The sequence below is a fragment of the Callithrix jacchus genome, chromosome 17 (genome assembly GCF_049354715.1).
Source record: "Callithrix jacchus isolate 240 chromosome 17, calJac240_pri, whole genome shotgun sequence".
NCBI lineage: Eukaryota > Metazoa > Chordata > Mammalia > Primates > Cebidae > Callithrix > Callithrix jacchus.
In genome coordinates, this window is record NC_133518.1 from 55,928,017 (window position 1) to 55,944,732 (window position 16,716).

The window sequence follows — 16,716 nt, forward strand, 5'->3', positions numbered from 1 at the left end:
CATATCCCTGAAATTGACAAATTATCTATCAACTCCACATTCTCTTCATTGGTTTACATGTGAAGAGTTCCAAATCTCTTTTTGAAGTCAGGTGTTGGCAGGTTAAAATAATTAATTCAGATCACATGCTTGCCGTGGGTGCGACATATGGGGTATGGATTACAAATATTTTAAAAATAGTGCATGTAAGGTTCGCAAAATTAAGGGAAAGAAATTTCTCTTTATATTCAGCTGTTGCTTGTAAGTTTTATTTAGGGAGTAAAAAAGACCTTCATTTCTTACCCCTTTTTATTCTTCAGTTCTACCTGATAAGGCAGAAATTCTTCATTGCCCAGTTATGACTAATAACTTTTTTTGTAGATGGTGCTAACCACAGACTCTATATCCCTCAGTTTTCTTATGTGTAAAATGGGAAGGAATTCTAGCAGTGACCTTATAGCATTGCTTGAGGATTAAACTAGCTAATCCATGTAAAATGCTTAGAACAGAGGACAGACTTATAGAAGGTGACCTATAACTATTAGCACTTAGCCACCATTTACAAGGAGAACATGCTCACACTAGGATATATTTGAAGCTTGCTTTATATGTAGAAAATCTCATTCCTGACTTGGTATGCAATTAATGTTATTAATGTCAATTCTTTTCAATCTTTAATACGAACAAAAATCACCTGGGGATCTTGTTAAAATGCAGAGTCTGAGTAGGTTTGGGGTGGGGCCTAAGATTCTGCATTTCTAACAATCTCCCAGGGGACAGGATCCAGCTGGTCCATGGACCATAGTTTGGATGGCAACAATTTAAATAACTTACCTCATGCCCTCCTCCTATTAATATTTACTTCTAAATACATCTTCCTATCATTCTAGGAAGGTTGTGAAGTACTTTACTATTTATCTGATCTAAGGCAATTTTAACAGATGGCTGCATGGTTAGATGCATATTTGGTGACAGTTCAAAAGACCTCAACATGGAGTAGGATGCAGCAGGGAGAGGATCAGGGTGACAAGCTTCCAGGAGAGCTTTCTAACCTCCTTGAGTTAGTTTTGTACTGAGCAGCTCTATTATTCTCTTTAGAGCGAATTCTTAGAACATTAGATATCAGTTTATTCTAATGTAAACACAAACATTTATAAAATTGCTCGTTAAAAAGAAGTGAAATATGAACTAATTTTGTTGGATTACGCATGCTCTCTTCTGTAACTTTTGACAAACATAGGCTGTGTATTAAGTATCAAAGAATAAAATATGCTTTTGAAACATAAAATGCAATGAAAAGGAAATGGCAAAAATACTTCCATAATTCATAGTGTTTAAATTCATCCCTGATTTTCTGAAGATATCTTTAGAAAAATCATAAGTAATATTTAAGAACTTTTAGCCCTTAGAAACATGCTTTTATACCTACTGCCATTTTAATATTATGAACTATTTTAATCTAATTTTGCTTTCCTAGAAGTTGCCTACAAAAAAAAAATGAACAGAAAAAACAAGAATGGTGCCAAAAAAACAGGATTATGTGCTACAAATTCTAAAGTAAAGTAAATAAGCTTACAATCTGGAATAAATATACTAGAAGTTGAAATAAAACCTTTAATTAGGACCAACTTGACATAGGTGTAACCAGAGGAAGAATAAAACCACACTTGCAGAGGTACAAACCTCATTATTTGCACAAGTCCTCTAACTGCAGTTTTAAATGATTATATGCATATGGTATGTCTTAGCCCTGTACAAATTCAAACGGTATAAAGTGTCAAACACATTTATTAGGGCAACTGCCTGTCTTTTGAACACTTTAACTGGGAAAAAAGGTGTCTCCTAGAAGGGCTTATGTATGGGAGTCTCATTAAATGGTACTAGTGGAGAAATGCTCCCATCTTTTGGGCTTTTATGCTGTCATTTCTGTGTTGTGTTTTTATAATTAGACAACCTGACCAATCACTTGGAAACTTATATAGTTTTCTCCTCCACCAGGACAATAAGCACAGATGTTACTCTACTTAACAAGGGTTTTCCCTCTCACCACTTACACGTGATAAGACCAACTGATGAAACCAGCCGGCAAGCACCAGGGCCTCCAGCTGAGTTTCTCATAGTAATGCTGGCTGGGCAAAACCATCTGCGTGCTCTCCCTTGCTGTTCCTGGCACCAAGGGTAGGCATCTGCACAATGGCTGACCCAGATAGAAGGGCCTGGGCCAAGATTGTTTTTCTTATGACAAAGCTAATTGATCTGTGTGAGGATAAAATGCACACACTTGCACAACTTATTCTCTGGGCTAAATGACCTCTACAATGTCCCAACAGAGAAAAACAAAAACTCTACCCTGCAGCAAATCCGAGCTGAGGATCAAGCACAGTTTAAGAACTACTTTAAGGTAGCAATGGTAGAAGTAAGTAAGTGTTGGAACAGCCTTCATATTTCACATAAACACAACCACTTCTGAGACTTTGGGAAAGAAAAACAGGTGAGAAGGAAAAAATTCTATAAATGATCTGGTTTATTCATATGCCTATCATACTTTTGCTAATTCATCCCTTAAGTTATACCCTGTCTCTCACTAAACACCAATTTCTATTAGCTTTTTAAATAAATGGTTGGTAAATGCCACTGAGAAATGAGGCAACTTTTCAGGCTCTAGAGGACGCCAGAGCAAAGCTTAAGACATCTCAATACTTGCACAACACACAAAACCCTCAACAGCATTCATTTATTCCTAAACGTTTACTGAGTGCCAGACACAATATCTGGCACAGAGGATTCAGTGACAAGTGCCTGCAAGAGCCTTATAAGTAAACACAAGTAGTTCTCTGACATTCAAAACAGAGGAAGCATGTGCAGATTATGTAGGACACCCTCCATCTCAAGATGCTACTGCTTTAGGTTTGGGTAGGGGCTCTGAAATCTGCAGCTTAACTAGGGCCCCAGCTATTTGTTGCAAGTGCTGAAAGCTCCTAGCAGAGAAAGCTCCATGGGATGCAAGGGGCTTGGGCTGACACTGGAAGGGAAGGAACTCTATCAGTTTTGTGGCTACATGAATCACTCTGGTCAGAAGAGACAGTGAAGGAAAACAACATAGAAGTATGAGAAAGCACGCTTGCTTTGAGGGAAGTGAAACAGCTGTGCATTCCTGAGGGGCCACAGAGGAGCAGAAGGGAGGATTGATGATAAGGCTGAACAGGGTGAGACTGTAAAGGGCCCGACAGGCCACACCTCAAATTTGAGGGATTTTAGGGAGAAGGGACCCCTGCAGAATTCTAATGGGGAATCAAACCATATGAGTCAGACATACACAATGCAGACACTGGTGTTGTGAAATACTTTGGGTATATGTTGACCATTAAAAAAATGGATTAACTAAAATTTCTAATTAACATGGAACTGTTTGTTACTTGAGAACAAAAAATTTATGTAGAGTATAACCTTTCTATATTCTCATTCCTCCTAGTGCTTACTGCCAGCAATACTTCCAGGCGTACTAATTTCTGACAGATGGACAACTTGGGGCAGAAAGCTGTGAAGGGAAATAGAGATGAGGAAAAGACAGAAAGCTTTGGTAAAGGTGCCTGATATGGTTTGGATTTGTGTCCCTGTCCAAATCTCATCAGGATTTGTGTCAACCAAATGTCATGTTGAATTATAGTCCCTAGTGTTAGAGCAGAGGCAGGGTGGGAAGTGACTGAATCATTTGGATCATGAGGGTCGATTTCCCCCTTGCTGTTATTGTGATAATGAGTTCTCATGAAATTTGGTTTTTAAAAGTGTGTAGCACCATCCCACCATTCACTCTCACTTCCTCCTTCTCTGGCTGTATAAGATGTGAATCCTTCCTCTTCACCTTCTTCCATAATTGTAAGTTTCCTGAGGCCTCCCCAGCCATGCTTCTTGTATAGCATCTGGAACTCTGAGCCAATTAAACCCCTTCTTTATACATTACCTAGTCTCAGGTAGTTATTTATGGTAATATGAGAACAGACTAATACAGAAAATTGATATTAGGAGTGTGGCATTGCTACAGATACCTGAAAATGTGGAAGTAACTTTGGAACTGGGTAACAGGCAGAGATTGGAAAATTGGAACAGTTTGGAGAGTTCAGAAGAAAGAAAGAAAGAAAGAAAGAAAGAAAGATGAGGGAAAGTTTGGAACTTCCTGGAAACTTGTTAAACTGTTGTGACCAAAATGCTGATAATGATATGGGCAATGAAGTCCAGGCTGAGGCGGTCTCATATGAAGATAAGAAATTTACTGGGAATTAGAGTAAAGGTCAATTTTGTTATGCATTAGTAAAGACACTGGTGGCATTGTGCCCCTGCTCTAGACATCTGTGGAACTTTGAACTTCAGAGTGACAATTTAGGGTATCTGGTGGAAGAGATTTCTAAGAAGCAAAGCATTCAAAATGTGGTCTGGCTGCTTCTAACAGCATATGGTCATATGCATGAGCAAAGAGATGATCTGAAAGTGGAAATTATTTAACAGGGAGCAGAGCATAAAGTTTGGAAAATGTGCAGCCTGGCCATATGGTAGAAAAGAAAAACCCATGTTCCTGGGAGTTATTGAACCTGGCTGCAGAAATTTGCATAAGTAAAGAGGAGCCAAATGTTCATAGCCGAGACAATGGGAAAAATGCCTCAAAGACATCTCAGAGACCTTTGTGGCAGCCCCTTCCATCACAGGCCTAGAGGACTAGAAGGTAGGAATGGTTTTGTAGGCTGGGCTCAGGGCTCTGCTACCCTGCATAACCTTGGGACATTGCTCCTTATATCCCAGTTGCTCCTGTTCCAGCCATGGCTAAAAGGGCCTAAGATATCTCAGGCCATTGCTCCAGAGGGTGCAAGCCATAAACCTTGGTAGCTTCCATATGGCATTAAGCCTGTGGGTGTGCAGAGAACAAAAGTTGAGGCTTGGGAGTCTCCACCTAGATTTCAGAGGATGTATGGAAACTGCTAGATGGCAGAAGTCTGCTGCAGGGCAGAGCCTTCATAGAGAACCTCTACAAGGGCAGTGCAGAGGAGAAATGTGGGAATGGAGTTTCCACACAGAGTCTCCACTGGGGCACTGCCTAGTGGAGTTGTGAAAAGAGGGTCACTTTCCTCTAGACCCCAGAATGGTAGATCCATTGACAGCTTGCAATGTGTGCCTGGAAATACCACAGTCACTCAATGCCAGCTTGTGAAAGCAGCTGAGGGGGCTGTACCCTGTAGAGCCCCAGGGGCAGAGATGCCCAAGGCCTTGGGAGCCCACCCTTTGCATGAGTGTTGCCTGGATGAGACATGGGGTCAAAGGGGATTATTTTAGAGCTTTAAGATTTAATGACTGCCCTGCTGGGTTTCAGACTTACACGGTGCCTATAGCCCCTCTGTTTTTGCTGATTACTCCCTTTTGGAATGGGCATATTTACCCAGTGCCTGTACCCTGATTGTAACTTGGAATTAACTAGTTTTTAATTTTACAGGCTCATAGGTGGAAGACACTTGACTGTTTCAGATGAGATCTGGACTGTGGACTTTTGAGTTAAGGATGAAATGAGTTAAGACTTAGGACTGTTGAAACTGGAGGATTATATCTTGCAATGTGAGAAGGTCATGAAATTCGGGAGAAGCCAGGTATGGTACAGGACAATATAGTTTAGATTTTTATCCCCACCCAAATTTCATCTTGATTTGTCATCTTCTGAGTTGGAGGAGGGCCTGGTCGGAGGTGATCTGATCATGGGGTGTATTTTTCCCTTGCTGTTCTCATGATAGTAAGTGAGTGAGTTCTCACAAGATTTGGTTGTTTAAAAGTGTGTTCCACTTCCCCCCTCATTTTCTCTTCCTCCTTCTCTAGCCATTTAAGACTTGACTCCTTTGCTTTTTGCCATGACTGTCAATTTCCTGAGCCCCCCCCACCCCCTCCAGCCCCTGCCAGGCTTCCTCTATAGCCTGCAGAACTGTGAGTCAATTAGTCTTTTTTTAATAAATTACCCAGTCTCAGGTAGTTCTTGATATCTTGTGAAAATAGACTAATATAGTGCCTAAGCCCTCAACTGACCCTCTGGGCATAGCAGCTCTAGCTATGAGGAACAGACAAAAGGGGGTTCCTTAGCCTTAAGCTTTCAGGGGCAAAGGGAAGGCCACTTGCCTGATACGGATCCTCCCTTTACCAACAGGCCTATGACAGAACCAAAGCCACTCTTTCTGCAATGAGAGCTCAATGGATTAAAAGTATAAATTCCTGGAAAAGCTTACACAGGTGTTCAAAGGATAAATAATGAGATGCCAGGGACAGGAGGTTTAAAAGCAGGAAGACACTGTAGGAGAGGGTGGTGATGCCACTGAGGGGGAAGGAAGAGGACAACCTCACAGACTCTGCAAACTGGCCTCTGGCCTTGGCTGACCTCCAACTGCCCAGGACAAGTCAAAGCCCTCGTTTCCTTCCCTGTCATGCACATCTGCACTTTAGGGTACAAATAACTGTCCCCAAGGCAATGTGGCACTGAAAGAATAAATAAATGTCAAGTTTCAAGAAAGGTCACTAGAAAGAAGCAAATGCTAGCAATAATACATTTAATTTATTATGATTCAAACCCACAAAATATTTCTGGCCTGGGATTGTAAATATTTCTAATTGCTTCACTTGAGCTTTCCCCAAACCACTGACTATGCCCCTTGGGCAGTATTCAGCATGGGTACAATCTGGCATCTTTGAATTTTATAGAGAGGATGGAGATGACGTTAAGAGATGGAGGACGAAGACCCAGCATGAGGTGAATGAGTGTTTCACTGAACCCAAAGGGCACTGTTCTGCAAAGGACATTGCAGTACTCCATTTCCTGTGATTCTGCTCTAATAGGCTTCTCAGATATTTTTTTAATTAAAAAAAATTATTGTAGCATAAGGATGTTAAAAAGTTGGTTATAAAACCTGTTTACAAAAACTAAATTAAAATGTCATGCTAAAACTGTTGAAAATGGAGGGCTTTTGATGATGCTCCCTTTGATGTTCACATTTCTTTGCAATGGAATTACCTGATTTGGGTGATGCAAAAAGATGGATAAAGAAGGAAAGAATTCTCTCACAAAGATATATAGTATACCCTTTCTGACCTTGAGTACATCTGCTGGAAGATAGATTGTAAACAAGGTTTATAAAACGCTGAATGACTAAATGTATGTTTCAAATATCCAAGTTAATTTGGTCTTAGATTAAAATTCCTCTCGTGAGACTTAAACTGTTCATGTTTAAATTCATTTTATATCTATTCATTTCAATAAACTATATTAAATGGGAACATATTTTAAATGGGACTGTATTTTAATCCAGCTATCATTAACACTGATTAAACCAGAAGAAATTACATATATGTATTTTTGATGTGAAAATCCTGTAATTAGATGAATTCTAAATGCCAGTTTTCAATTCCATCCCCCTTTCCACATAATATGTTTTCCAAGGAAGTATACATCACTGACTGAAAAGAAAATCAGATATTTAGGAAAATTCTACTCTTCTGGGAAGGTTGCTCTGCTCAATTTCTCCCTTCCAACCACCAATTTAACTCCAGTTGCCTGAAAATCCACCAGTAAAATATGACTGATTGTAGCAGAACTGGCTGTTTTCAAATGCAAATCCTTCAGGAAAGGATTAAATAAACCATTCTGGCAATTAATACTTCAAGGGTAATTCACCTATCAAATTGTTGGCTGCCACGTCACATCCCCGCAACTGCTGGTCCTCAGTCAAGGGTCTCTGTTAACCTTTCTCCTTACCAGAGACTGGCTTAGAAGTGGGCATGGGATTTAATTTTGGTCAGTGATATGTGAAGGAAAGCCCACTGGGGAATTCTCAAGTAGACTTCTCTAGAAGGGATGTGCACGCACGTGTTTGTGATATAACCGGCTCTGTGTCAGCACCTTTGAGAGAAAATGATGGGAGCAAGTTGAGGATAAAGCTACCACACTAAGGATGGCAGAGTGGAAAGATGGTGATGCTACTGAACAGCTGAATTATACAACCACAGACCTATTTCAGGACTCTTGTTATGTGAAATAATAAACAACAAATCTCCTAATTTGAGATAATACTTTCTCTTATTTTTACCCAAAGCAACTTGATACAATTCCAACTATTCCGGATGTGTGAGGGGATGTGAGGGAGAGAACTCCTATGGAAGGTATTGTTGACTGCCTACTCAATATCCACCACTACTACTTGTCCTAGGAAGCTATTTTTCTAAGGGAAAATATTGGTTGTGTTTAATGGGAGAAGAAATATGTCAGTGGTTCAAATCTATCTCTCACAGGAAGCTTGTCTAGACCAACGCCCATGATGGTCTGTCCTCTAAAACCATTTTGTTTACTGTCTTTACTGTTCATATGGCATTTAACCTTATTCTGGATCTCATGTGGATGAGATATTTTAATTTAGTTTAATTACTTAACTTTTCCCCCTTCCAGTTTCACTTAAGGGACATCCTCATTGGGATTGCTGTCTTATATTTCTTAAACAGATATAATGTCTTAAATTATAATTTATAGATCATGACCTGAAATAGGTTAGGCAGTTCTCAAGTTGTCTAGAAGTAAGAGTCTGCTTTCAAACTTGTTTTCATTTATCTGACACTTCTTGGTATTTTGTCATGATAAACAATAGATCAATGAATATTACAAAAATAAATTCAATTGGTATGACCATGGTATATATTCAAACTATCAAAGGGCAATGATGAATGCAGGGTCATGAAGACACAGATGGTCACCCCGCTGTAGTGCTGTGAGCCTTCAGGTTGGGGAGTATCTCATTATGTACCCTGTTTTATGCAGAGATTTTCAGCTCAGACCTTTTTTGATTTCCTGTGGTTTGGAGAGAATTCTGAACCATGGATACTTTTGGATCTTTGGAGGTTGGTATGCATTATAATTATTACAAATCATAGCAAAATATCATGCTGTTTATCAGGAAAATTACAAAAATACTTCTAGTTGGTTGGTGTGCTTAAATATTAGAACTTATTTACCTAGACAAGTCAATTTAAAGTTTTTCTTCTTTTTCTTTTTTCTTTATGTGTTTATTGAGACAGGGGCTTGGTTCTGCTGCCCAAGCTGGAATGCAGTGGCACAATCACAGCTCATGACAGACTTGAACTCCTAGGCTCAAGTGATCCTCCCACCTCAGCCTCCTTAGTAGCTGGGACTACAGGTGCATGCCACTATGCCTGGCTAATATTTTTGTTAAATTTGTTGTAGACATGAGGTCTCGCTATGTTGCCTAGGCTGAGAATTTTTCTTATGCTCTATTTTTCACATATTTTAACCCTAGCAAAGATATTCTTAGAAAAATGATTCAGCAACAATCATAGAACATGACTAACAGCACTAAAACAAATAAAAACTTATTTAACAAAAGAATGACCACCTAAAAACAGACTTCTAGAAAGCTAAGTACTAGATATCATTTATATTATCATGTAAAATAAAGCATAAAAAATTAAAAGTATCAAAATGTTTTATTTTCTCTTCAAGACAAAACAATACCTATCCTCAAAATAATGGTACTACTAATAATGAAGTGAGGTCAATTTTAAAACTTTCTACTAGTTTTCACATTTCAGTAAAGAAGTATAATGATGTCTTTTATAAACATCTGGCACAAGGCTTAATTGTTACCTCTTTAAAGACTAAGCTGAATCCTGCCCTCTTTTATTATATGGCCAAATCATGGGCATTGACAGGAGTAAATGTGATACTTCTTTACCTAAAGAAGATTGCCTGTGGATTACAGAAAAACTATCTATGATACATAAAAAGGCAATATTGAGAGAAAAGTTCTACAATACACTATATGATGCTTGTCCAGGATATGATGTCTTACCTATATAGATTTTAACAATCATTTCTCAAAACCATTACAAGCAGATTTACCATACTTATACTGATAGCTACTACTAGATTATCTTAGGTTTTACGTCTCTTTCTACCACTATTTTGGCAATTAACATCAACAATTTCTTGACCCTAAACCACTTGAAAAGATAAACTGAGTCTTGAAATCTGAAAGGTATTGTCATATAGTTTCAGGGACAGGAGACCTAAAGCAAGAGATGACTGCTTTCATTTCTGGTCACTTGTTTGTGTAAGAAATTTAATTAAAAAGCTATCTTGAACTTTTTTGAGGACATGGAATATTGTTGTATCACATCACACTGGCCTGAAAATGAAAGCAAAGTAGACCCACGTACGGTAGGTACCCAGTCATAGGCTCTGGTGTCCTGGCACCATTCTAGTGACAGCAGGTGGCTCCATGGGAGACTGAGTCCCAGCTGTGGGCCTAAGCGTTTTCCAACTGTGCACTGTTATGCTGTGATAAGCATCAATCTCAGAAGCTTATATCAGCAAAAGCTGATTTATCTTTCATACTTCCTGTCTATGATGAGTTGGCAGGGAGACTTTGTTCATGGTGACAGAGGGAAAGAGAGCTGTGGATGGTCTTGCAGTGGCAATACATATATATCACTTTCAGTCAAAATGAACTAGAGAGAATTAGTCATATGATTCTTACAGATCATAGGGACAAGCAGGTGCAATCCTATTAAGTGCCCAGAATGGGTGAGCACTGGCAAAGTGTACTGACTTAACATACTGTTTCTTAAAATAATAAGATAAAACGATTACTTGGAAAACCATGAGCTTTATCTTAATAATTTCTGCCTACTTCCTTCCCCAAAGTTAGCAAATATACTAAATTTTGAATGATTACTTGTATTCTGTCTCTTGTTTCACAGCAGGTCTATGTAAAGAGTTAGACTTACTTTATTTCTATTTTTACTCAACTTCTCAGTTTTAAGTTAAAGTATCATCATAAAGAAAAGCAATTAATTGGTGTTGCAGACTAATCCATATGCCACCAAAATATGATAGAATGCAAATGAAACCTGTCTCCATATGCCTTCCTCATTTGTTATTCTCTTACCCTGGTTCTTCATAGACACGTTCTTTGTACATGCAGATCATCTCCTCTTATTAATTATGCCAATACATTCTACTTTGTTGTATTTTTTAGCTGTTATTTTTAATCTAAGTTACATGTAATACTAATATAAGTGTTAAAAAAGTAAAATGGTCAATACAATGAAATAGTGCTTCATACAACTGCTCTTTTTATGAAGAACTATTCCCATAATCCCACCCTCTACTTCTTGCTCCCCAGAAATAAGCATTTTCAATTCTTTTACCAATTTTGTTTTTTCACCTCTGTATCATTTATGTATTTATGTATTGATCTAGTCTAAGACAAGGTCTTGCTCTGCACCCCAGGCTGGAGTGCAGTGGCACAATCACTGCTCACTGCAGCCTTGATCTCCCAGACTCCAGTGATCCTTTTACCCCAGTCTCCTGAGTAGCTGGGAGTACAGTTGTGTACAACCAAACCTGGCTAATTAAAAAAAACTTGTTTTTTTTTTATAAAGACAGATCTCACTATATTGTTCAGGCCAGTCTCAAATTCCTGGACCCAAGCGATGCTCCCAACCCAAAGTGTTGGGATTAGAGGCCTGAGCCACCACAGCTGGCCTTGATCTCTAACTTATCTAGACACTGTTTGATTTCTCTTGAGAATTATTCCAATTTCCCACTATGGAAGATGAAGATTTAGTTATATTGACCACCACCACCTGCTCCCTCCTATCCTCATGCAAGCACATCGTTCCTATGCCCCATCTTCTCAATGGGTATTGTGTGATTCTGATTAGATTAATATTCAATAGGCTTACATTATAATGTCTATGTAAATTCTAATCCCAGCTCAGTTATAAGACTTACCATAAGCTTTCTTTCTTTTCCTACATATACTTTGTTTTCCTTTGGGGTTACCAATTATCCTTTTTTGGGGTTAGTTTAGCTTCTATAAAGTTATCACCCAAACTCACACCTAGCTGTTGAAATCTCTCAATTTGTTAAAATACATTAGTCATTCTTCTAATTTTATCTTGTTGAAATCTTTCTGGAACCTTCCAACTTGCTCCAATCTGGGCTTGCCATTACTCTCTGGGTCTGCTATTTAGCAGGGCTATAGTCTTGGCATCTACCTACATTATCATTCTGGGCATCTTTTTGTTTTGCTTTGGATCCTCTATTTCCTAGTTCCCAGGTATTCCTCCTCCTTAGTGTACGTCCTTATTTTTGTACAGTATATTCTCCAGTGGATTCCCAGGGTGCATAAGAATAATTTTTTTTTGAATCTTTAATGTCTAAACATGGCTTTATTTTACCCTCAAAATTAACTACTACTAGTTTAGCCAGATGTTGAATCTAAGTTAAAAGTAATTTTTTCTCCAAACTTTCAAAGTATTGCTCCATTATCTCCCTTCTGGTGGTGCTACTGAGAAGTCTGTAGCTATTCTAATTCCTCATTCTTTGTTAGAAATCTTTATTTTCTAACTCTACAAGTCAATAAGATTCTTTTCTTCACAGATTTCTGAACTTTTTCAGTAATACATCTGAGGGTAGGTTTGTTTTTTTCTTATGTAGGTAATTCTATGGACTTTTCCTATCTTAAGAATCAGTTATTTTATTAATGGAAAAATTTCTTGAACTGTATTTTTGATATTTCTGTTCTCTGGTCACTCTGGAAGTCCTAATTTTTAAAAAATTACTAGGCCAGCTTTAGTTTTCTTATATTTTTCTCTTTTCTATTTGTTTTATATTCTATTCCAGGGGAGATTTCCTCAACTTTATCTTCCAATTCTTCCATTGAGTTTTACATTTTAGAAAAATGTATACATTAGAAAAATATAACATTTAGAGAACAAGAAAAAAACTATTAAAATATGATTTTTGTTTTCTTGTTCTGGATAGCCTGTTTCTTCCCAATTGCTATTTTCTGTTTTTGTCTTTCAATATTAAATCCTCTCTTCAAGTACCTGGTGATCCCTGGCTGTCTTGTTCATATAAACTAGTATGAACTAAAGAGCTAAGAGCAAATTCTGTGTTTGAATGGGGCTTGTTAATGGTGGGGTCCACTATAAAGTAACTGGCTGGTTCCTCTGAGCCTAGGGTGAGTATGTTTATAGTTGTGTGTGTGTGTGTGTGTGTGTGTGTGTCTTTTGTCTAGAGAAAACCCTTCCAAATCTCCTGCCTGAAGGGCTATCGAAACTGGAACTCTGGGGAGGACTGGGGTCTCAAATCTAGCATTTAGTATATTCATTACCCCTTTTCCAGTAGGGTGGTTCACATTGGGGTATATCTGATCTTTCAGGCCACAGACATTCTGTTGTACACTTTTCAGAGAGTTAAATTTTCAGTCTTGTATTAATGCAGGGAAGGGAATCTTATTCCTCTTTCAGAAGCTTCTGACCAGTTGTCATGTCTTCAGTTCTGCCTTCATCCTCACTTGCAGCTCCTGAGCTTCTCAAGAATTTTACAATGTAAATCAAGCTGCTTCTTTTTTTATCTACTGCTTACTGAAGTTTCAACTTTCTTAGGCTGCTTACTTGTCACCTGTCATCTGTTTTCCAAGTAACAATATTTTATTGCTATTGTTTTCTTATTCTTTGAGGGTTTATCTTTAACTGCTCTTGTTGTCCCTGCAGTGGAATTTTAGGAGGGACCAGAGCTAAATGGTTGCACTAAAGGTGCCATCTTTAAACTAAAGTTCCTCTCTGCTCTTTTATGTACTATAGAATCAGTTCCTACATGTTGAAGGGATCCCTAAGAGGGCATGCAGTAAACTCTATCCTTCAGAGAGCAAACCTGTCTAGGTCGCTTACCAATGGAGCTTGGAGGCTGTTTACTGTTATTTAATTTGCAGATAAGGTGGTTAAAACACCAGAAGTTGAGTGTCTTGCCCTAAGACATACAAAGTCATACAGATAAAGATTGTAATATTCTATTTACTTTAAATAATTATATCTCAAAGGTTTTATAGTTTGTTTTTCTAATTTTGGATAATTTTGGCTATAGCTACATCGTTTTTCGTATTACCTTGGCATCCTCTTCCACTGGGCAGATGAGTTCTTATTAAGATATGAGGTATCAAACTAGTCATGTGTCACATAATGATGTTTTAATCAATGACAGACCATATATATGATGGTGGTCCTATAAGACTATAATGGAGCTAAAAAATTCTATTGTCTAGTGACATCATAGATGTCATAATGTCATAGTGCAATGCATTGTGTGTTTGTGGTGATGCAAACCTGTGCTGCAATCATATGTAAATATGGCACATACAATTATGTACAGTGAATAAGTAATAATCAATGACCATGTTACTGGTTTATGTATTTACTATACTATACTAACATTATTTTATAATGTACTTCTAGTTATAAAAAAAAAAGAGTTAACGTTAAGACAGTGTCAGGCAGGTCGTTCAGCAAGTATTCTAGAAGAAAGCACTGTTACCACAGAAGATGACAGATCTAGTGTCACTGTCCCCAAAGACCCTCCAGGGAGACAAAATGTGGAGGTGGAAACAATGATACTGATGATCCTGACCATGGTTAGGTCTAGCCTAATGTGCGTGTCTCCGTTTTTAACAAAAAAGTTTGAAAAGTAAAATAAAGAAATTTTAAAATAGAAAAAAGCTTATAGAAGAAATATTTTTGTACAGCTATAAAATGTATTTGTTTTGAGCTAAATGTTACTGCAAAAGAGTAAAAAATTTTAAAAAATTAGTTCATAAAGTAAAAAAGTTACAGTAGGGTAAACTTAATTTATTTTGAAGAATTATTTTTTAAATAAACTTAGTGTGTCCTAAGTGTACAATGTTTATAAAGTCTACAGTAGTACACAATAATGTCCTAGGCCTTCACATTTACTCACTGCTCACTCACTGACTTGCCCAGTGCCACTTCCAAGCTCCATTCATAAGTGACCTAGACAGGTGTGCCGTTTTTTTCCCCCTATATACCTTACCTTATATTTTTCTGTATCTTTTATATGTTTAGATAAAAAAAATACTTACTATTGTGTTATAATTGCTGAAAGTATTCAGTACAGTACCATGCTATATAGGTTTGTAGCCTAGCAGTAACAGACTATACCATACAGCTTAGGTGTGCAGTGGGTGGTACCATCTAGTCTAAGTACACTTTATGATGTTTGCACTGTGATGAAATTGCCTAACAACACATTCCTCAGAATGTATTACTGCTGTTAAGCTATGCATGACTATTACAAAATGTGGTTAAATGTGAAATTGGCTTATCATAATTTCAGACACAACCAGGTTTTTTAAGCAGTGGATATGCCTTAGATTTTCCTTTCAAGAAATGTATATAAAAACTTTTACAGGCTGGGCGCAGTGGCTCATGTCTGTAATCCCAGCATTTTGGGTGGCTGAGGCAGGCAGATCACTTGAGCCCAGGAGTTCCAGAGCAGCCTGGCCAATATGGCAAAACCTAAAATGCATTTTTAGTCTCTACTAAAAATACACAAATTAAGCAGGCATGGTGGCACACCTGTAATCCCAACTTCTCAGGAGGCTGAGGCATGAGAATCGCTTAAACCCAGGAGGTGGAGGCTGCAGTGAGCTGAGACTGTGAGACTCTGTCTCAAAAAAAAAAAAAAAAAAGAATTTTACAGAGTATCACATGTAACTTAAATGTAGTTTGGATAGCATTTTAAATGGTAAATCAATTATTTTTAATTTTCAAGAAATATTTAAAATGGAAAAAATTGCTTGGTTTGTTTCGAGTTCCATCATTTATTTGTTAAATTTTATAAGAAAACATAGGCTTTGACAAAAAGGCATTTGCAGAGGAAAAAAAGAACTGGGATTTGGGAAAGATTCAACTTATTTTAAAATTATGCTACTTTTTTTCCCAGAGTAATATAGACTACAACCTTTAAATATTACTAATGTTTAATAATAAAATACTTTCGATAAAATAATTCCTTTTAGTCCATAAAAGTTCTGAGAGCTTTATAAAACTAGACACTAACAGAGCTTTCATAAATGCAGCTCTCTATAGAGGAAAATGAAGAATGAAGAGAAAACTGTCCTTAAATACTTACAGATTCTTTTCTGCCCATAGTTTTGCTGTGTGAGCGGGAACGAGAGATGTTACTAAAAAAGGAATCTTTTTTAGTAGCAGATGAAGGTGGAGAGCCAGTGAATTCTCTTCCTCCAGGCAAACTCTCAACGCTTGGAGATGAACTGATGTTTTTAGAACTTTGCCCTGTAAGAAAAATTAAGTAGCAATAATGTAACACCAGACTCTTTCACTAAGCTATTGAATCTACTGCTTTTAATAAATGATAATCAGTTATGATACCACTAGGTTGACACTATCAACAAGATGACACTATAAGTATTAAAATGCATGCTTTTTTATCTATCAAAATAGCCACCATTTTTTTAAAAAACAGCAAGGTATCTACCACTATAGTTTTCTATATTATTTATACTACAATTACCCAAGCATTGCACACATAAAAAAGAACTAAAAATAAAAATCAAAATGTCAATAAACCATGGTTAAATGATTAGGTTTTCTTCACTAATGGAATCATCCCTTAATTATGGAAACCAGAATCTATTATATTGTACTTTACATTAGCAAGATTAAAACATGCAAATCCTTGGCCAAAGTTTTTCAAAAGTGCATCTCGCCTCTTCCCTCTGGTACGAGAAGGTGTCACTAAGAATTCAGGAACATTAAGATTTTAGCACAAACCTGAAGAAGGTCAAGTACCTGCTTTGCAGAAAATATGCAAGAAGAGCAAGCACT

At 37.5% G+C, this 16,716-nt stretch overlaps 1 protein-coding gene across 50 annotated transcripts in view; it reads right to left on the reverse strand.

The window, feature by feature from the left end:
• The window catches only part of TBC1D5 (TBC1 domain family member 5), a 562,606-nt gene that overhangs the window by 35,654 nt on the left and 510,236 nt on the right, over nucleotides 1-16,716 (reverse strand). For all 50 annotated transcript variants that reach the window (XM_078354367.1, XM_078354358.1, XM_078354366.1 and 47 more), the window contains one exon: nucleotides 16,001-16,164. In XM_078354367.1, the coding sequence (XP_078210493.1) occupies nucleotides 16,001-16,164 (164 nt within the window). The remainder of the gene's footprint in view (nucleotides 1-16,000; nucleotides 16,165-16,716) is intronic.